The 21,553-nt window shown below is 33.8% G+C and overlaps 8 protein-coding genes and 1 non-coding gene across 9 annotated transcripts; 5 read left to right on the forward strand and 4 right to left on the reverse strand.

Moving 5' to 3' along the window:
• Positions 1-633: 633 nt before the first annotated feature.
• Positions 634-2,040, forward strand: PPL_06108 (proteasome subunit alpha type 7; the record flags this gene model as incomplete). The annotated part of the gene is made up of 3 exons (XM_020576974.1): positions 634-824; positions 1,669-1,894; positions 1,993-2,040. The coding sequence occupies 3 exons, from the start codon at positions 634-636 to the stop codon at positions 2,038-2,040; spliced, it is 465 nt and encodes a 154-aa protein (XP_020433386.1).
• A 1,715-nt stretch (positions 2,041-3,755) lies between these two features.
• Positions 3,756-6,693, reverse strand: PPL_06109 (uncharacterized protein; the record flags this gene model as incomplete). The annotated part of the gene is made up of 3 exons (XM_020576975.1): positions 3,756-3,764; positions 5,649-5,862; positions 6,644-6,693. 3 exons carry the CDS (start codon positions 6,691-6,693, stop codon positions 3,756-3,758), a joined length of 273 nt encoding a protein of 90 aa, XP_020433387.1.
• Positions 6,694-6,871: 178 nt separating this feature from the next.
• Positions 6,872-8,566, forward strand: PPL_06110 (uncharacterized protein; the record flags this gene model as incomplete). The annotated part of the gene is made up of 5 exons (XM_020576976.1): positions 6,872-7,047; positions 7,668-7,714; positions 7,866-8,073; positions 8,188-8,239; positions 8,375-8,566. The coding sequence occupies 5 exons, from the start codon at positions 6,872-6,874 to the stop codon at positions 8,564-8,566; spliced, it is 675 nt and encodes a 224-aa protein (XP_020433388.1).
• A 1,551-nt stretch (positions 8,567-10,117) lies between these two features.
• PPL_06111 (uncharacterized protein) lies at positions 10,118-11,421 on the forward strand (the record flags this gene model as incomplete). Its single annotated transcript, XM_020576977.1, has 5 exons — positions 10,118-10,155; positions 10,876-10,903; positions 10,944-10,975; positions 11,075-11,094; positions 11,378-11,421. 5 exons carry the CDS (start codon positions 10,118-10,120, stop codon positions 11,419-11,421), a joined length of 162 nt encoding a protein of 53 aa, XP_020433389.1.
• A 76-nt stretch (positions 11,422-11,497) lies between these two features.
• PPL_06112 (uncharacterized protein) lies at positions 11,498-13,534 on the reverse strand (the record flags this gene model as incomplete). The annotated part of the gene is made up of 5 exons (XM_020576978.1): positions 11,498-11,506; positions 12,028-12,158; positions 12,732-12,863; positions 13,299-13,394; positions 13,522-13,534. The coding sequence occupies 5 exons, from the start codon at positions 13,532-13,534 to the stop codon at positions 11,498-11,500; spliced, it is 381 nt and encodes a 126-aa protein (XP_020433390.1).
• Positions 12,788-12,860, reverse strand: PPL_06113. The gene has a single exon. It is a non-coding gene; the product is annotated as a tRNA-Arg (tRNA).
• Positions 13,535-13,587: 53 nt separating the features above from the next.
• commd7 (COMM domain-containing protein 7) lies at positions 13,588-14,065 on the forward strand (the record flags this gene model as incomplete). Its single annotated transcript, XM_020576979.1, has 3 exons — positions 13,588-13,598; positions 13,673-13,902; positions 13,989-14,065. 3 exons carry the CDS (start codon positions 13,588-13,590, stop codon positions 14,063-14,065), a joined length of 318 nt encoding a protein of 105 aa, XP_020433391.1.
• A 256-nt stretch (positions 14,066-14,321) lies between these two features.
• asnS1 (asparagine-tRNA ligase) lies at positions 14,322-16,857 on the reverse strand (the record flags this gene model as incomplete). Its single annotated transcript, XM_020576980.1, has 4 exons — positions 14,322-15,092; positions 15,186-15,398; positions 15,490-16,488; positions 16,849-16,857. 4 exons carry the CDS (start codon positions 16,855-16,857, stop codon positions 14,322-14,324), a joined length of 1,992 nt encoding a protein of 663 aa, XP_020433392.1.
• A 139-nt stretch (positions 16,858-16,996) lies between these two features.
• Positions 16,997-21,500, forward strand: cbfA (PWWP domain-containing protein; the record flags this gene model as incomplete). The annotated part of the gene is made up of 3 exons (XM_020576981.1): positions 16,997-17,037; positions 17,732-17,905; positions 19,745-21,500. The coding sequence occupies 3 exons, from the start codon at positions 16,997-16,999 to the stop codon at positions 21,498-21,500; spliced, it is 1,971 nt and encodes a 656-aa protein (XP_020433393.1).
• Between the last annotated feature and the right edge of the window lie 53 nt (positions 21,501-21,553).

The raw sequence follows: 21,553 nt of genomic DNA on the forward strand, positions 1-21,553 counted from the left end.
TTATTTATTTATAATGTTGTTTATTTATTAATATCATATCTGTTTTCTATATTTAAATAATATAAAGTAAAATTCAGGTTAACGAAGCTCTAGGTTTTTTTTGTAGGTCTATTAAATAATTTAGGAACGAATACAAATATGATTGAAATTAAATATAAATGGATAAATATAATTATAAATTAATTTTATAAATATATTAGTTTTATTTATATTTAATTTTAATTATTCTTGTATTCGATATTTTATTTATTTATTTATTATTTGTTTATATCTTTAATTAATACTAACAACTGACTACATTATTTTTATTATTCTATTTTCCAATATTATAATCAAGCTATTCCAAGTGATCCATTTCAATGGGTTCGTCCTTTTTTTTTTCTTTCCAGGGTCTGGGATAACTGGGTGTCATTGCTTGTGATCCTTGCCTCTCTTATCAAGCGTGACGGCATGTCTCGATCAGTGAACCCACTGATGAGAGCCTAGTTATTAGAGAAACCTGGCGACCTGTACACCCGACCCGCCAGTTGGGGAGATTGTTGTGAGCGGTTGCCTGTGGACGGACGAAGCTGGGATGAGCGCACTTGCTTGCAGGTGGTCTTGCACATGGTAACCTCTGTGTTGATCTACAGGATGCATGGCACTGGGTCAAGGGTAGGGAAACCTCCAACACATGTTACGGCTTCATATAGTCTGAAAGCAGGTGATACATACGCTGCTAGTCTGTCGCATCTTCGGGTTTGGCGACACAGAGCAGATGGAGGCGACATTCTCTGTACAGAAGGCAACTCCACAGCTATCACTTTCTTTGTTGCCTCTTCGAAGTTGTTTTATTTGCTTCGGCTTCTAACTCCGCTGTCGATTAGGAACAACAACAATTAAAGATGCTGCCGATGGTTTGTGGCAATAAATCCATCGGGGTCTCTAGGTGCCAGTAGACTCCACCTCCACGTGGTTGGCACCGGAAACTCATGGATCGATAAGATTTAAAATTTTTTTTTTTTTTTTATATAGTAAAATATGTTTAAAATTAAAAAATATTTTCTTATCGATCCATGAGGCTGAGAGAGTCTAAATTTTAATCTTTGCAGCTTTCGATCGATCGATGTTAACTTTGATCTTGGATCACCCACACTTCACCCACCACACTCAGACTCACACCCACACTCACCACACAACTCAAAATTTTTTTTTCACTTTTTTTTTTTCACTTTTTTTTTTTTTTCACCTTTTTTTTTTTTTTGCCACCAAAGTCAAACAACACATAATTAATTATTTAATTAAAGTAATTCAAGCAACAATCAATCTATTTATTCATATTTATATATATTTTTAATTAACACTATTTAGATATAATAAGGTAAGTTTAATATCATTTATGAAACATAATAATAATAATCATCATTATTTATAAAAACTGTAACTTATTAGTTAGCATTAACACATTTATACATTTTTATATATTTAATATCTATTTATGATTTTATTATAGGCTCTTGTTGAGTGTCAATCATATAGATTATCATTGGATGATGTACCATCTGTAGAATATCTCTAAATATATCGCTGGAATTCAACAAGTAAATATACTTTGAACAAAACAAAAAGATTATAGCGATCGAGTCAAATATTGATACTAATTTAATGAATTTTAAACAATTGTTATAGAGATACACAAAGTGGTGGTGTTAGACCATTCGGTATTTCTACATTTGTCGGTTTCGATTCAGACGGTACACCAAAACTTTTTCAAACAGATCCACCCGGTTCATTGAAGGAACAGGCAGCCGCCATCGGACGTAACTCAAAGACTGTCAGTGAATTTTTAGAGAAGAACTTTACAGATGAGAGTGATACTGCTTCAATTAAATTGGCTGTTAGAGCATTGCTTGAGGTAATAATATATTATTCATTTATTACTATAAATATAGTAAACAACTATGACTAACTATTATTATTATTAATACTATTGTGATATTAACAAATAAATAGGTTGTAGAATCAGGAAATAAGAATATTGAAATTGCTATCAATAAATGAAATGAACCAATTAAATTGTTCAAGGAATCCGAAGCGAATAGTTGGTAGATGAAGTCGAAAAGGAGAAGGATGAAGAGAAGGAAGCTGCTGTAACCCCTCCAAAGAAATAAATGAGAAGATTAACATAAATTAGTTAACATTGTCAATCAATCAATCAACCAACCAATATATAACAAACATGTAGCTAATAATAATAATAATAACAACATTGTTTTCTTCACCTACTTCTACTTTTATTAATAATAATACTACTTATTTCCTTGATGATAACATAATACACCCCACACTCTTTATAAATTAAAACTTAAAACAACAATATCAATCAATCAAATTTTAAATAAAAAGTTGATATCTTTCAAATTCTTTATAATTATTTCTTTTATTAACAGAGTTGATTCCACTTAGTTGCTGAGTTACCGGATTGAGTTAGTTACCGGACTGAGTAAGTTGACTTAGTTAACTCAGTTACTGGACTGAGTTAATGACTTAGTTGACTCAGTTACCGGACTCAGTTACCAGATCGAGTTAGTTACCGGACTGAGTTACCGAACTCAGTTACCGGACTGAGTTACCGGATTGAGTTAGTTACCGGACTGAGTTACCTGACTGAGTTACCTGACTGAGTTACCTGACTGAGTTACCTGACTGAGTTACCTGACTGAGTTACCGGATTGAGTTAGTTACCGGACTGAGTTACCTGACTGAGTTACCTGAGTTACCTGACTGAGTTACCGGACTGAGTTAGCTGACTCAGTTACCTGACTGAGTTACCGGACTGAGTTACCTGACTGAGTTACCTGAGTTACCCTGACCGAGTTACCTGATTCAGTTACCTGACTCAGTTACTTGACTCAGTTGATGTCTTAGTTGACTCAGTTACCGACTGAGATATGAGTTACCGGACTTAGTTAGTTACCAGACTCAGTTGATTCCACTTAGATACCGGTTTGACTTAGTTAACTCAGTAACTGGACTGAGTTGATGACTCAGTTGACTCAGTTGACTCAATTGCCATACTTAGTTGCCCGAAGCCAGAGTTTCCGTCAACTCCACAACTCAGATACTGTTGATACTTACCTCAACTACATATCTTAGTTTCGATCAACTCTACATCTCAATTACCATCAACTCCATAACTCGGTTACCGATAAACACACCACTCTCAATTTCCATCTGCTCAACTACTCCTTACCATCAGTTTGACAAATCGATAAAATAAAATCAAAAGATATAAATGTAAAGGTAGTTTAAATTTTTATTGAAATAGTAATTTTGTTGAATCCAAACATTCATAAATGTTGAATTACTTGACCAGGAGGAGAAGTAGCAAATGTCATTCCACTACCACTAATCCAACAACATCATCAACTCAACTTTATGAAATATTTCTGGTAATGAGGTTTTGATGAATTTTTTGTTGTTGTGGTTGTTGTCAGTTGTGGTTCAGTTGGTAGTTGTATTTTATTAAATTGTCTAAATGTTTATTATAAAATCTTTAATAATTTTATTTGATGTCTGAGTAATTAAGATCTTAATTCGGAAACAACTGATTTAATTTAATTTTAACAGTGAAGTGAAACCATTCAACCTATAAAAAGATTTAAATTTAATAAATTAATGAAAATAATGATTATAGATATTTTAAAAAGAATCTAGTATCTATTCTTTTTATAAATTCAATAAATGAAAGAGATATTTATAACATATAGAATTACTTATTGTAACTTTATTATTAATAATATCTTTCAAAAATTAAATTTTTAATTAATTATTATAATTTTAAAAAAACAACATTTTTTTTTTGCAACAAAAAAAATAAAAAAAAGATGAACTTGTCAAATAAAAATGGGGTGTTGCAAATTCAATAAATTAATAAAATTGAAAATTATGCTTGTTGTTTCATCATTGGTAATGATCGCCTGTTTTTTTTATTTTTGAATATTATATTATAATAAAATGAATTATTTAATTAATTTTAATATTTATATTTCAAATTTGAATATTAATTCATACTTTTAATTGGCGCTTAACAGTTACCGCCATTTTTGAGTTCAAACTGTAATTTAACGATTCAAATTTAAAACTATATAAACCTATAATTTCATTCACAATGTCATTTTTCATTATTTTTCAAATACAAATAATTTTGTAAGTAATATCTAACAATTATAACTCTAACTTTTTTATATTTATGTTTTATTAACTTATCTCTTTTTATCTCTTTCTTCTTTTCCAAGTCCTTGTTACCATGCCTGTTGCCTACTTACTATGAGTGACGCCTCTTCTATGCCGGTTGTCTCTCGTAGTTATGCCGGTTTCCTCTCGTAGTTATGCCGGTTTCCTCTCGTCGTTATGCCTGTTTTCTTGTTACTATGCCGGTTGCCTCTCGTCACTATGCTGGTTGCCTCTCGTCACTATGCCGGTCTCCTCTCATCACTATGCCGGTCTCCTCTCATCACTATGCCGGTTGCCTCTCGTCACTATGCCAATTGCTTCCTGTCTTTATCCGGTTTCCTCTCGTCACTATGCTGGTTTCCTCTCGTCGTTATGCCGGTTTCCTCTAGTAATTATGCCGGTTGCCTTTCGTCGTTATGCTGGTTTCCTCTCGTCGTTATGCTGGTTTCCTCTCGTCACTATGCTGGTTTCCTCTCGTAGTTATGCCGGTTGTCTCTCGTAGTTATGCTGGTTGCCTCTCATCACTATGCTGGTTTCCTCTCGTCGTTATGCTGGTTTCCTCTCGTCACTATGCGGGTTGCCTCTCGTCACTATGCCTGTTTCCTCTCGTAGTTATGCCGGTCTCCTCTTTCTATGCCTGTTTCCTCTCGTAGTTATGCCAGTTGCCTCTCGTCGTTATGCTGGTTTCCTCTCGTCACTATGCTGGTTGCCTCTCGTCACTGTGCTGGTTGCCTCTCGTCACTATGCCAGTTTCCTCTCGTCGTTATGCCGGTTTCCTCTCGTCACTATGCTGGTTTCCTCTCGTAGTTATGCTGGTTTCCTCTCGTAGTTATGCCAGTTGACTCTCTTCGTTATGCTAGTCGCTTCTTGTAGTTATGCCAGTCGCTTCTCGTTTCTATACCGTTTGTCTCTCGTTTCTATCCCAGTCCATTTCCTTTATTTCGACCACCACTCCATCCTCATCACGATATCTCTATCTGCCATTCCTTTCTCCAGGTACAACCAAAAAAAAGTTTTTTTGTTGCTGGTTGCTACCTGTTTCAAACATATATTTATAATATAATACCTCTTGTAAATAAATTCATTATAAATACTTTTTATTTTTTAATATTAATAAATATAAGCTATTTATCTGAGCAATTTATTTATTTATATCTTTATTTATTAAATTTTAAAGAAACAACAATAATGAATATTTTATTTAATTTGTTAAGTTTGAAACCATCATAGAATTTGATAGGTCCTCCCGCTTATAGCAACTCAATGGTTGCTTTCAATAATGAGACTTTTTAAGGAAAAGATTGAGTATCAATTTCATGAATATTAGTTATATACTTTTTTATTTCACTGCAATCGCAATCAAGATTGATTTAATTTCCAATAAAAGATATTAGATTAGTTTGGTTGTTAAAAGACACAGTTGGATGATATACAAATCTCTGACCCCATCTCCATCCTACATCACACTTTATTTGTTGTTCCGATTGTAATTGTTGTTGTAGTTTCAATTGTATCTCTTTTTCCTTTTCTTTCTTTTGTTTTTCTTGTTGTAGTGTTGCTTCGTCTACATTATTGTTACTTGATTGTGCATCAACAATTGTTGATGACGATGTAACTGGTTGTATATTAGATGTTGATGTCGATAATCTAAAATTAACATTTTAGAATTATATTAATCAAATCAACTGACTCTTCAATAATTCATTAAGAATTCAACTATCACAATTCAAACAGTTTATGGACACGATTTCAAATAACTTAAATTAATAATCCAGCTGTTTAACAACAAATAAAAAATTTTTGATTAATATCAACATTCAATGAATCAACAAAATATCAATCTACCAAAGTTAACATAAAGAAATAACCAACAAGTTAATATACAATGAATACCAAATTAGTTAATTAAGAAAAGATTTCTGAGATTGGACAACTGAACTGGTCGAAGAAATCCAACCGTATAAATACCATGGAAATCCACTATGGAAATTAATTATTCAACATTATTCAAAATTACCAAATAGTATTATTATCTTCAAATTGTAAATTAAATAAAATATTATCTGTAAATATTATACTGTAAATTATATTCCTAAACTATATTACATTTATTAAATCCATATTCCTCGTACCAAAACTATTCCTAATTTTATATCAAAGTTGTAAGTATTATAAGTATAATATGATATTATTTCCATTGTAAAATAACATTCGATAATGATGGTGTTTTGTTTGTTATTGTGTTGGTGTTTGTGTTTGTTGTTGACTGTGGATTAATTAGATTTTTTAAAACTAATGAAACTTTTACTGCCACTCCAAGATGATATAGATCTACTTAATAAACTCTCAAAAACTACTTTCTTTCTATCTTCGACTGTTGAATATCTAATGTTGATTCTCTACCTCTTTAGAATGACAAAGTAGATACCGTATTAGATCTACCACCAATTGTATGAATTGAAAGTGAATTGTTAACATTTAGTGACGTTGATGATGAATTATTATTATTATTATGTTATGTTGATGTTGTTTGTTTTTGTAAATTGGGGTATAGTTGAATGAAAGGATCATCTATAGTAACAATACTGATGTCACAATTATTATTGTTCATTCATTTAAAGTTCCACAAACCCAACATTCTCTGACAATATGAACAATGAATATTGATATAGTGGTTGTTGTTATCTCAGTGGTCACTGCCATCAGAAGCATTGCCATTACTGTTGTTACTATAATATTCCAACCACATATCGCCAGAATAACAGAGATTCTTGCTTTTAACTCACAGCTATCACTTGTAATCTTTGACGACGATAACAATGCTTTCAAAGGGTTTCTTTTATCGTTTTTCTGTACATTTGACTATATTTAATGATATAAATGAAAACAATCACAAACACTATAATTAATATAAACCTAAATTTGTATCAGTCAATTATAAATAATAATAAAATACAAACCCAAAACTCGATATCTAACAATGGTCCTCTTTTAAATTAAATAATTAATTGTGACATTGATATATGTACGTACGTTGTTGCTGTGACAGTGAATCCGGTAACTTAAAATAGAGTCGTTTGTTACATGATAAAATCTTGATCGATTGTGTTTTGTCACTGCATTCTATAAAGCAAGAAAGCACACTGAAATGCAACAACAAAACAAAGTATTTTATTATTATATATAATAGTAAGAGTTAACACATACCAAGCTAATATATAGATGCGGTGTCTCATTATACTGGTTTAAAATATAATTAATATTATTTATCATTTTTTTTGAGTTTAAAAATTTATTGATCAATGAAGAAAATTTGTGTATACTCTTTCATACGCTTAATATTGTTAATTTGTTTTAAATTACATTTATCTCAAGTATCACATTTAAATCAAACACTACACATATTATTTATTTATTATATTATTATTATTTATTTATTTAAATTCTAAAAGTACTCACCTCTCAGAACTAAGCTATAAGTATCAAATGATGTTTCCTTGTAATCAATCAAATTAAAAATATATGTTACTACTTAATATATAGCCAGGTGTAATTGGATCGTATAAAACAAGTAAGTAAGAAATAATTAATTAAAAATGGAAATTATTTAGTTAAAACTAATTGTTTTTAAAATAATTTTTAATTAAAAGTTGTAAAAGGTGAAAAAGTATCTATTTTTGTAGATTTGATGGGTGATGGAAAAAAAGGATTTGTTGATCAATTCTATAAAGAAAAGACTGTTTATATTGGAGATGGAATATCTCAATTGGATAGATTAGATTATTTCAGTGGTAATGGTGGTGTGGCAATCGAAATGACTGAGAGAATCTATGAATGTACACCATTCCCCGATTTACTGTAGCTTTTGTTGGTTCGGGAGCTTCTGTAGTTGGTTATTCGGTAACTGGAGTCATTCGATCTATTTCCTGACTGAAACTTTGCTCCATAATGCATGATTGTCTAATAATTAAGGAAGAAGAAGTTTGTTAATCCAACCACTTTAAAAAGAATAGCAGCACGTGCAGTTAGTTTGGAACCACTAGAGAGATATTATCGTACGGTACTGAATGAAGGTAATATAATAAAGTATCTTATTATATTTAATTACTAAACGGTTTATCATATCTATCTATATTATTATTATATTCTTATAGATTAGGCTTTGATTGGATTTCCTGCTGATAACTTCGAGTCATTAGATCAGCTGACGAAGTGCATTGAGAAGACTACAGGTAGTATAGTATTCTTCAATGGTGTCTACATAGTATCGGGAATATTGATGTCCAAGTACACCTCGACCAGGCATGAATCTACTTCTCCATACTTTACAATTGTCAAAGATATCTTTTGATAAAATAAAGTAATACAGATAAGATAATGTTTTAAACAAATTTAGAGTATCAAGTTAGAATTGATAGTGCTTCATTTGAAGTCGATCACCACTATATGTATATATTCATTTTATTTAAATTCTTTGATCATTTAATTATCGAGACAACTCACCTATTCAATATATCAAACATAATTAATTCTTTCATTTATCTTCTATAGTAATTAAATTTTAATGATTTCATTCTTTGTTTCTTTGATTCACAATTCTTTTAACAAATCACATTTAATATGATCTTTAAAAATCTCAAAGTATCAATAGAAACATATATATTCTAAGTCACTCTCATTTTCTAAAACTGTATTTTAAATAATCTTTTTATATTTTTATTAGTTGACGCAAATAAAAACCAATTGTCAACTCTATTATCACTAATTGAATTCTCTCATAGTGATAATTGTAAAGTGATAGATAACATTTTTGATTTAAGTAATCAAGAATATCTTATCTTTACAATATTAATATTTCTTCAATTATTAAAAAAAAAAAAAAAAAAAAATCAAAATTTTTGCAACAAAAAAAAAGATGAACTTGTCAAATAAAAGTGGGGTGTTGCAAATTAAATAAATTATTAAATTGTTAACAATTAAAAAATAATGCTTGTTGTTTCTTCATTGGCAATGATCGCTTGCTTTTTTTTATTTTTGAATATTATATTATAATAAAATGAATTATTTAATTAATTTTAATATTTATATTTCAAATTTGAATATTAATTCATACTTTTAATTGGCGCTTAACTGTTGCCGCCATTATTGAGTTCAAACTGTAAGTAAACGAATCAAATTTAAAACTATATAAACCTATAATTTCATTCACAATGTCATTTTTCATTATTTTTCAAATACAAATAATTTTGTAAGTAATATCTATTAATTTTAACTTTAACTAATTTATATCTTTGTTTTACTAACACTTTGTTTTATCTCCTTTTATCTCTTTCTTCTTTTCCAAGTCCTCTTTACCATGCCAGTTGCCTACTTACTATGAGTGATGCCTCGTTGCTATGAAGGTTGCCTCTCATTACCATACCAGTTGCCTCTCGTCGTTATGCCAGTCTCCTCTCGTAGTTATGCTGGTCTCCTCTCGTAGTTATGCCGGTTGCCTCTCGTCACTATGCCGGTCTCCTCTCGTAGTTATGCAGGTTTCCTCTCGTAGTTATGCAGGTTTCCTCTCGTAGTTATGCCGGTTGCCTCTCGTCACTATGCCGGTCTCCTCTCGTAGTTATGAAGGTCTCCTCCCGTAGTTATGCAGGTCTCCTCCCGTAGTTATGCCGGTTGCCTCTCGTCACTATGCCAGTCTCCTCTCGTCACTATGCTGGTTTCCTCTCGTAGTTATGCCAGTCTCCTCTCGTCACTATGCCGGTTTCCTCTCGTCGTTATGCTGGTTTCCTCTCATAGTTATGCGGGTTGCCTCTCGTCGTTATGCCGGTATCCTCTCGTAGTTATGCCAGTCTCCTCTCGTTACTATGCCGGTTTCCTCTCGTAGTTGTGCCGGTCTCCTCTCGTTACCATGCCAGTTGCCTCTCGTCGTGATGCCGGTCTCCTCTCGTAGTTATGCCGGTTTCCTCTCGTCACTATGCCGGTCTCCTCTCGTTATGCCGGTCTCCTCTCGTAGTTATGCCGGTCTCCTCTCGTTACCATACCAGTTGCCTCTCGTCGTTATGCCGGTCTCCTATCACCACTGTCAATGCTCATAATCTCTGTCATTGCCTACAACCTCTGTCCATCCACCTAACCTCTGTCAATGCTCACAACTTCTGTTCATCCACCTAACCTGTGTCATTGCCTACAACTTCTGTCCATCCATCTAATCTATGTCATTGCCTACAACTTCTGTCCATCCACCTAACCTCTATCATTGCTTACCATCTCTGTCCGTCCACCTAACCTCTGTCATTGCCCACGATCTCTGTCATTGTTCACAATCTGTGTCGGTCCATCCAATCTCTGTCATTGCCCACAATCTCTCTGTCGATCTCTGTCTGTTGATCAAAACTCAGTTTGATCCTTAAATCATTATCTGAATTTACCTTTTAAAGAGATCTCTCTTTTATGTTGATTAAACTCACTAAATAAAAATAAATTCGTTAATATTAATATCATTAGAGATTTACGCTATGAGTATTTAATAATCTCAACGTTGACCTTTTTTAATTTTATTTAATCACTTTATCTTGTTAATCTTTCTTTAACCTTCATTTGTTCCTGTAATAATTGAATCCAAACTGTCGACGATCATCACCAACACCACTTTTGTTCTATTTCCAGCACCTCCAATACAAGTATAACTTTGAGAGTATAGTCAAACTAATATCAGCAAAATCTTCATTCTTTAGAAACAACCAGCATCACCAGCACTACTCGCATAGTATATTGACAACTTTTGTCAACAAAAAAATATCTAATCTAACATCACTCTATAATTTGTATTTTTTAATAATTGTTGGTTAGTATTTATATAGTTTAGTTTACTACTTTTCGATATGAGTATTTGGTATAATATAATATCTTACTACACATATAACACTTGACTAGGCTTAAATTAGAGTTGAATCTTCTAATTCATTACTTTCTTAAAATAATTTATTAATATTCTTCATTAAAAACAAGATAAACCAATATAAACTCTATCTTAAAACAAATACTTTGGAAGTAGATCACCAATATATAAATATAAATATTATTTGTTTGGATGTGGGATATATATATTGTTTGTGTGGTAGTAGGTAAAACTTACAAATATTGTCATTTTTGGTTTTGGCTATTTGAGGTAGTGATACTGTAAACGATGTCTGCAGGTTGGATGCTGATTAGTTATTTATTTCTGTCGTAAATACACTATACTGGTTTGAGGGTCTGAAATATTTATTTTAAAATTTAGATATGTTTTTTAATTTTTCTATCAAAAAATAAATAAATATATCTAAATTTTCTCAGATCATTGCATCTTGAATGATATCAATTTAAAATGATTAAGATGAATAAGAACTCAGATGTGCTCTAAAATGTTATCTTATCTTTCAATATTTATCAATTGAATAAAATAAATAATAATAATATTTTATTATTCATACAATCAGTTTATATCATTTTTTCTGTCTATTTAATTTATTAGATGTTTGGCTACTTTGTTTATTTTTAATATTTGTAACAACCACTTTTAGTATTTATTTTAACAACTAGCAGAGCAAAGTTATTTTTTTTTTTTTTTTTTTGCAAAAAAAGATTTGTTGACTCATGATCAGTCAACAAATTGCAGGTATTGATATTAACCTGCTAGTTCGTGTTTTATATTATATACATTCTCACACAGGCCGTGAGAAATAGCCAATAAAATATTATTATGATTATTGTTATTATTGTTTATAGTTATTAATAATTAATAAGTTGAGAGTAGTGTTAGGATAGAATAGATCTAACAGTAGTTGAGTGTTGATGAACAACAGTATAAAGTGGTGGCACGTAGTTGGAAGGATTTAGATTCCAATGAGATTTAAATTTACCCGTTATTGCAGAGCAATCGACATTGACTCCTTGGGAGATAGAATTAGCTATTGTGATGTTAAGCTTGTGGTAATTGGCATCGATTAATTTGGTGTAATGGGTGTCTGCTCTCTTGACGGTATTTTCCAGCTTTTATTGGGTACCATCACCAAACATTTAACAGGGCATCGCCTGCCATAACCAATGTACGATAGCAGCAGTAAGGTGGGTGAAGTGGACAGTAGTACGAATAGGACCGTCGAACTTGATGCACGAGTGCTTCCAATTATGTAGTCTATAGTTACAGTACTTGTGGTATATATGTTTGATAAAGGAAAGGAACTGCTGTGAAACTACATTCCTGCATTTTAAGAAGAAATGCTCATGTGGGTTGCATGAGTTCAGTGAAGGTGTCACCACAGAACTCACAGATATGACCAGTGCGCTTGTAACCAATTTTTTTTTTTTTTTTTTTTTTTTTGCAAAAAAGATTTGTTGACTCATGATCAGTCAACAAATTGCAGGTATTGATATTAACCTGCTAGTTCGTAATGTAACCAATGGGTTTTCCCGCTATGCCAAAAGGGAAGTTAACTAATTATGATCTGCTCCACAAGCATCACACAGATGAACCTTCTTACAAGAAGCGCTTGTGGTTGAAGCGAATCCGCATGCGGACATTTTCAAATAAAATATTTGAGACATGCAGGGCTTGAACCTGCGACCTATTGGTTCGTAGCCAATCGCTCTTCCAACTGAGCTAAAGTCCCTTTCTTGTTATTAATATCTTTTTAAAAAAAAATATTTTATAATTTTTGAAATCTCAAAAAACATTGTTTTATATAATTTTCAATAACAAAGGGAATTTAACTTAGTTGGAAGAACTACAATTATTTATTATTCTCACTAACTTTGAAAAGATATGATAATTCATTTAAGAGTTCTTGAATTTTTTTTAGATTTTTCTGATCAAAATATGAACAATTTTTGTGCAAATCTGATTGATTGACTCATTTAGTTATTCAATTTCTATTATTATATATATATATATATATTAAATTAAATCAAGAAGATGGTTGTATTTAGATTTCAAGGATCAAATAGTACAGCGACTCCAGATCAACAGCTACAGAATGAAATTGGATACCTCTCTAATCTCGATGACAGTCAACTTACTCAATTGGTCGATATTATATTCACATTTTTACTATACCAGAAAGCAGAGGAACTGATCGAATCACTGGGTGCATTTGCAGAGCAACATTCAATCAACGAGAACTCCTTAAAGAACATCATTAGAGGAACTATAATAATACCAATTTAAAATCATTGTAAATCAAACTCTCTTCTATCTACTATAACAACTTTCAACTACTACTTTTTCAAAACTACTCTACTCTCTAATCTATGATAATAATAAGTTGAACTCGCTTTGTTCTATCATTATTATCACATTTTCATCACATCTCTAAATCAATAATTAAATTAGATATAAAAATGATGGACATGTTTACTTTTTAAAGGGTGCTGTCAAATATCATTTAACACCGAATCATGTTAAAGAAGATTTACTTAATTTTAGATTGTCAGAGGAGCAGGCAGAGTTGATCGCACAGAAATACAAGACCAGTTTTATTGGACTATCGAGATCATTTGTTGGAAATACATTGGCTATCAATCAGGTTTTGGATATGCAATGGAGATTCGGTGTCACCACTGCCTCTAGCGAATCGAAAAAGGGTGGAAACACTTTTCTACAATTGAAATTGGTACTCGACCAAGGTGGTGATAATAAACAAGAAGTACACATGGGTAACTATTCTAAAAAACAAACAACTAAATCCATAATTAATTAAACTTTATTTATTTACTAATTTATCATTCATCATCATTTTAAGAACTAACATTACCACAATTTTATCAATTCCTCAAAGAAATGGAACAAGCAAAAGCCAGTTTAGAATATTTCAATTAAATTATCAAAAACAATCATATCATAGCTCAAGAGGAAATATTATCAATCAAACAAACAATCAAATCAATCATAATAATTTAATTTAAATGTATAATATAATAAATATTTGGAAAAATTAAAATAGTAATAATAATATTTTTGGGTGTAATAATTTTGGATAATAAAACATTTGTATTATTATTATTTTGGAGGATTTGGGTTGATAGATCTATTTTGTTGTTGTTATTTGTTTTTAGGATCAATATTTTTAACATGTCTATGGTTGACATCTCTCACGGTAACGTGGGTAGAGACATACGTTACGGATGTGTTCTTCACCCAAGAACCAGGTCAAGAAACGTTCGACACCAAGACCGTAACCACCGTGTGGAGTGGTACCGTATTTACGTTGGTCGGTGAACCAGTAGTATTGCGATGGATCCAATCCTTCCTTCTTGTAGGCGTCCATCAATTGGGTGTAGTCAGAGATACGCATGCTACCACCGACAATCTCACCGACACCTGGCATCAAAAGATCGGTCGACTCTGTCAAGGTGTTGTCCTCTGGACAACGAGCCATATAGAAAGCCTTCATCTCTGCTGGGAAACGGCAGAAGAAGATTGGCTCACCGATTTGGTCGTTCATCTTACGCTCGGCGGCCTCTGGGATGTCGTCACCAAACTCAAAGTGAGTCTTGGTGGCTTCGTCCTTGTAGATGTTGTGCTCACGCACGTATTTGATTCCATCGGCATAGTCCATACGCTTGAATGGACGCTTTGGTACCTTGGCGTTTGGATTGACCGAGAGGAGCAAATCCTTGTCGATCTTGAAAATACGCTCGGCAACATCGCAAACCAAATACTCGATACGATCGAGCAAATCTTCGAATGTAATGAATGGACATTCGGCTTCCAAGTGAGTGAACTCTGCCAAATGACGACGAGTCTTACTCAGCTCAGCACGATACGATTGTGCCATACAAAAAACATCTCCAGCAACTGGAATCATAGTTTCCAAGTATAATTGTGATGATTGAGTTAAATATGCCTAGAGATTATCAAATGAATAAGATGTTAATTAATTTCGCTAATCTTCACAAACGCAGACACTTTCGAAAGTTCATTAAAGAATTTAACTTACTGGTTGACCGAAATAATCTAAAGTGAACAACTCTGAACCACCTTCACAGAAAGTGTTTACAAGAGTTGGTGGTGAAACTTCATAATATCCATTCTCAAAGTAATGATCACGGAATGCCTTCATTGTAATCGATCTAAGTTTCATGATTGAACTGGCTCTTGATCCTCTCAATACAATATGACGTTGATCCAACATTTGATCTACATTTGAATCCTATTATATTTGTTTGTTTGTTTGTTTTTGTTAATTAACTTGTTGTTGATGATAAACAAACGACATTGATTTGATAAAGACTGATACTTACAATGTTAATGATACCTTCGAGATCGAGATGAGATGCACCAATTAACTTCCAGTAGTCAACTTGTAACTCTACACCTTGTGGACAATGTTTATCGGCTGGTGGAAGTGTCAATGTACCGATGAGTGAGACTGTTGCTTCTCTCTTCAAGTCATCGACAATCGATGGATGTACGAGATCACCTTGCAATACACACTGGAGGAATCCAGTACCGTCACGCAACTCGATGAATGCAATCTTACGCTGTGAACGAACATGGTGAATCCAACCCTTGATGTGAACTCTGGTGTTGGCGATGGCCGGTGAGATGTCTCTGATCTTGAGGAACTTGGCGGCTGGCAACGCTGCGTTCTCAGTGAGAGTGATCTTGGCGAGGGCGTCTTCAACTGGCTTGGTAGAGACTGGCTTTGATTTCTTCTCCTTGGGTGCCTCCTGTGGCTTTGGACCGAGCACCTTGAGCATCTGGGCATCGAGCAAGTCCTTGACCTCCTTGAAATCAGCCCACTTCAACGACTCTTTCAGTGGGTTCAAGAGGTCACCGATGGCGATATGCCACTTCTTCTCGGCGATCTCTGCTGACTTCTTGGCAAAGAGCTCGTCGATGGCTGCCTGCACTTGGGCGGCGGTGACAGTGACACCGACACCGCAGTCCGACTCGAACTTGGCGGCGACAAACTCTGAGTTGTCCTTGAGGTAGGCAACCAGTGCTTGATACTGTTGTTGCGACTTGATACGACCGTCTCCGATGTAGGCAGCGGCTTGTCCTCTGAGTGGTGACTGTGCCTGTGGTGAAGTAGCCAAACTGTACAACAAGTTACCGACGGATTTATCGCAACCGGCTTCCACCTTGGCGGCGCCGATCAAGAACTTGATGTTGTCGGTCAACTCTTTGTTCTTTACTGTGTCTTTAGCACGCTTCTCATCGAATCCAATCGATTGAAATAATGAAATATCTGATTCAGACATAGTGTTTATACTACTACTACTATTTTTATAACTATTCTATATTTTTTATATTTTTAAAAAAATATATTTTTTTTTTTTATTAATAAATTTAATTCTTTTAATTGTTTGTTTGTTACTTTAACTAAATTATACAATTATATATAGTATAATTAATATAACAAATGTGTGAAAATATCAAGAATTGTGCTAATACTAACAAGTTATATTAATTCAATAATAGTCAAAATACAACAATCTAAGAAAAGATACAAAATGATAATTGTGAGAAAAAAAAAAAGAATTGTGAATTTTTAAAAAAAAACTTTTCAATCGAACTTCATAGTTTTAATCTTCGCTTAATCAAAATCAGACAAACTTTAAAATAAATATTTTTATAAGCAACATTTTTATATATACAATTAACATGTTATAATATCATTGTGATCAACAAATAATTCACTGAAATGATTAATTTTATTTTTGAATGTATTTCAAAAATAAAAGTTTTTAGACAAAATCATCTTGGATTGAATCAATCATAGCACAAATTTTAAGAAGTAAAAACATGTATGTTGACATAATAATCAATGATAGATATATGTCTATGTTTTTTTTTGCAAAATAATATGTATTTTTAACTATTAAAAAAAAAAAAAAAAAAAAAAGAAAATATCTTTTTTGAAATTTTTTTTTTAATAATAAAAATAAATTTGAAGGGTGTATGCAATAAAAAAAAAAAAAAAAAAAAAAGAAAGAAATGTGTTTTTTTAAAAAAAAAAAATTAATAAAATCGTTATTAAAAATTTTTTTTTTTTTTTTTAAAAAGTGTATTTTTTTTTTTTTTTTTTTTCATGAGTTAATTAGAGTTTGTTTTTGTATCATAACAATCAATAATCTAAAACTAAAGTTGAATTAGAATAGAAATATTATTTTTAATTATTTATTGTATAAATATCTCTTCATTTTCATTTCATTCTATATTCCTGTTCCTATTCCTATTTTATATTATAACAAAAAAAAAAAAAAGAGTAGTTAGTTAAACTTTAAGATTTTCGACAATAACATAACACAATCATAAAATAACAAAAAAACAGATTATTTTTCCATCAAACTCTATCAAACTTACAATAGTAGATCTACTGTCGGTCCAAGTTCCTTATTTAATTAAATCCAAAAAAACAAAACAATAAAAAAAAAAAAAAAATTTTATAAACTTTTTTTTTTTTTATATGTTTTGAATGATAAGATTCTTGGAGCCAATACAATAACCATATAGCATAGCTATCTATCTATTTAACAGATCTGCCACTATAAACTTTATCATCCTTCATCTTCATCAACATCAACATCACACCATTACAAACATCATTTCTCAAGATTACATAAAACACAAAAGTTTTCAACTCGACAGCTTGACAACAACGACAACAGCAAAAGCAATGCAAACCGAGAGTAGATACTTAGAATATCCAATGTATGTTCCACCGATCCAGAGTCTACTGTCGTTCAATATCGATGAACTGCTGAATGCACCAAACTCCAATTTCGAAATGGCACCGAAAATACCATATTCCAGTCAGCTTGGTGAGGGTGCCATTCATCAGTATACCATCACCAAAGGTGTTCCACTGGTACTGACCAACACCCTTGAGGGCTGGGATAAAGATTTATTCTCCTTGGATTATTTGCATGTAAAAATCAATCAACAACTTTTTTTTTGAAATTTCCACAATGTTTTTTTTTTTAACATTTTTCCAATCACTTTTTTTTTTCCATTTTTTTAGGATCAATTTTCACATATAGATTTAATACATTCACCTAGAGACAATGAAACACATACAGATTTAAAAGGATGGACGGTTGGCAAGTTTTGTGACTATCTAAAGGTTTCGCCAGAGGAGCGTAATCCAAAGTATTTGTATGCAAAGGATGTGCAGTGTCCGACACCTTGGCGCGACTATCTCAGTAAGAAGCTGGCCAAGAATTTTGTTTATCACAGCAGCTACGACATGATGGCCAATCTACCAGAGTATCTGAGGACCGACAATCTGCAGGTCTACATCGGTTCCAACGGAACCTACACGCCCGGACATATGGATAATGTCGGCGCCAATGGACACAACATCATGGTTGGCTCGCAAGACTCTGACAGCTCCTCGGCCTACTGGTTTGTAGTGTCGCGACAAGACGCCGATGCAGCCATCGAATTCTGGACCAGCAAAGGCGGTGACATTTTCAATGAGTCGCGATTCCTGAATCCGCGCGAACTTTTACACGCGCCCTTCAAAGTGTACGTCATCCGGCAGCAAGTCGGTGACTTTGTGCTGATTCCGCCAGAGTCTGTGCATCAGGTGATCAACATTGGCGCGCCATCGATCAAGATCGCGTGGAACACAGTGTCGGCGCGAACCCTGCCCATCTCATACTACTCGGCGATGCCGCGCCAGCGAAAACACCTGAAACCTGAACTCTACAGAATCAAAGCGATCGTCTACTATACACTGCGCAAGAAGATGTCGGTGCTGCAAGAGATGAATTTAAATTGCGATTTGCCAGCGACGCTCGAGTACATAACTCCGCTGCTCGAGATATTCCACCACTTTGTGCAGTCCGAGTCGATTCTCATACCGAAACCATCGTATCCTTATGCGGCACGCGACGAAACCATTCCGTTTCTGAAACCGTTCAAGTTGTTTGCATCGCAGTTTGTTCACGATCGTCGCTGTGACCATTGCAACAGCGACATATTCAACCGTTGCTACCATTGTCCGGTGTGCAAGAACAACGACGACGAGGTCAATGGACGTGACTACTGCTTCGAGTGTGTCTCTCGCGGATTCGGCTGTGAGTATCACTTCTCAGAGATGTCGCTGAAGGAGTATATCTCGCACTCCAAGATCAAGAAGGAGCTGGACGGCTTCTACGAGATCTACTCAGAGTTGATGTTGCGCTCGGGCAACAAACGCAAGAAAGTCGATGAAGTCATACAGGAGAAACAGGACAAGATATTCGAGCGTTGTGGATTCCTGACGACAGCGACACTCGCTTATCACGCCGTCTACTTCTCCACGCAGAACGAAGTCAAGTGTCACCAGTGTGAGCGACGCTACAAGAAGCATTCGATCGTCTTTTGCAGCCATTGTCCAGCGCGCTACTGCAAGAGCTGTTGTCAATCGTATAGCATTGATTTCTATGAACTTATATCCTGTTCCAATTGGAAGTGTTTCAATTGTATTGGAATATGCTCATGTATTCATTGTTCAACAAATAACAACAACATTAACAACAGTAATAGCATTAATAATAATAATAGTAGTAAAATTAATAATAATAATAATAGTAATGAATATTCATTTTCAGAAGATAGTAAACAAATGTCAGCAATTAAATTGTTAAGTGAACAATGTATGTTGACTGAACCCATTCCGATATCATCTTCTTCACCGCCAGTTTCATCACCTCCAACCTCCTCTAATCTATACAATCTTTCACCTCCTTCTTCATTCTCATCGTCACCAACATCAAACTCTTTGAAGTCGTCATCATCAACTTCATCACTTTTAGCATCGATTCCCTCGATTTCCTCTTTGACCTCTTCAAGAACAACACAGCCAATGGTGATAACCAACTTGACAATAAGTTCACCTCAATTAGTTGGAAAGAGTGGTGGTTTGGTTAATATCAACAATATCAACAATATCAACAATATCAACAACAACAATGGTATCAATCATCATTATCATTCTAAACACCAACACCACCATGGTGGTAAATCATCGATTGAATCAGATGTGCAATTGGAATCAAAGAAGAGACCGATCCAATACAATGAAAAACCAAAGGGTCGTCCAGCCAAAAATCTCAAAGACTGGACCGATTCACACAAGTTTATTCTCGGTCTCATAGAGATCTACAGGAACGGCTCGAAATACTCCAGTACCAAAGCATTGCCAGTGGACACTGCCGTTCCAGAGTTGGTTCAACTCTACCTGGAGAATCGTGAGTGTTTTGGTGGACTTCTCTGGGCCAAGACCATCAACTTCCCGTTGCTGCCGTGTCTGTGGGTGCGCGACCTCACAGTCATCCCGCCATCGACCAAACTGCTGCCGTCGTTGCGTGTCGGCAAGAAGATCGTTGTCCTCTTCTTTGGCAACCAAGACGAATACGTTGGAATCGTCGGAAAGAAGTCACTGTTTGCTTTTGACGAGGTCAACCAGACACTCCTCCTGAAGTGCTCGTCCGAACCACTCAGACAACTCGAGATACTCTTTAGCGTGACCGATCCACTCATCGCCAACAAAAAAGAGATACAAACATTCGACTACAAATCACAAATCGATGAAACCGAAGAGGGATTAGCTGTAAAAGCATCTCTTTATTCTTCAACCAGTAAATTAATATCAACAACAACAACAACAACATCGACATCATCAACAACAACAACAACATCACTTCAATCTTTTCCAATGTTATCAACTTCGACATCACCTTCCCATTCCCATTCCCATTCCCCCTCCTCTTCAAATTCCTCACCAACAAACTCGAATAATAATATAATTTTGACACCTATAACAACATCGCCATCATCAAGTTTGATGAACAACAATGGAATTAAATCAAATATTATACTGCCATCTTTGTTTCCATCGGCTTCTTCTCAGTCATCTACATCGACATCACCACCACAGCACACATCGACCAAAAGCGCAACAAGCAAACCATCGTCGACCTCTAACCATTTGGCAAACCTGACTTCACTTGGAAGTGATGATCATTCCCCTCCACTACCACCAACGAAACATCATAAATCACATCATCAAAAACAACCCTGTATTCACTCAAACCTTTATAATAATAATAATAATGACAACAACAACAATAATAACAACAACAATAATAATAATAACACAACTCTACCTCATATAATAGAGAAATCTTTATCATCATCTTCATCATCAACAACATCTCCTTCTTCACCATTGTCATCATCAACATCAACATCATCATTGTCACCAACATCGACATCGACATCTGCATCACCAACCCAGCCAATAATAATGAGAAAGTAAATCCAACTACAACAACAATTCAACCTAATTTAAATTACAACTCTATTCAAACT

Source organism: Heterostelium album (genome assembly GCF_000004825.1).
Source record: "Heterostelium album PN500 unplaced genomic scaffold PPL_contig13, whole genome shotgun sequence".
NCBI classification, from domain to species: Eukaryota; Evosea; class Eumycetozoa; order Acytosteliales; family Acytosteliaceae; genus Heterostelium; species Heterostelium album.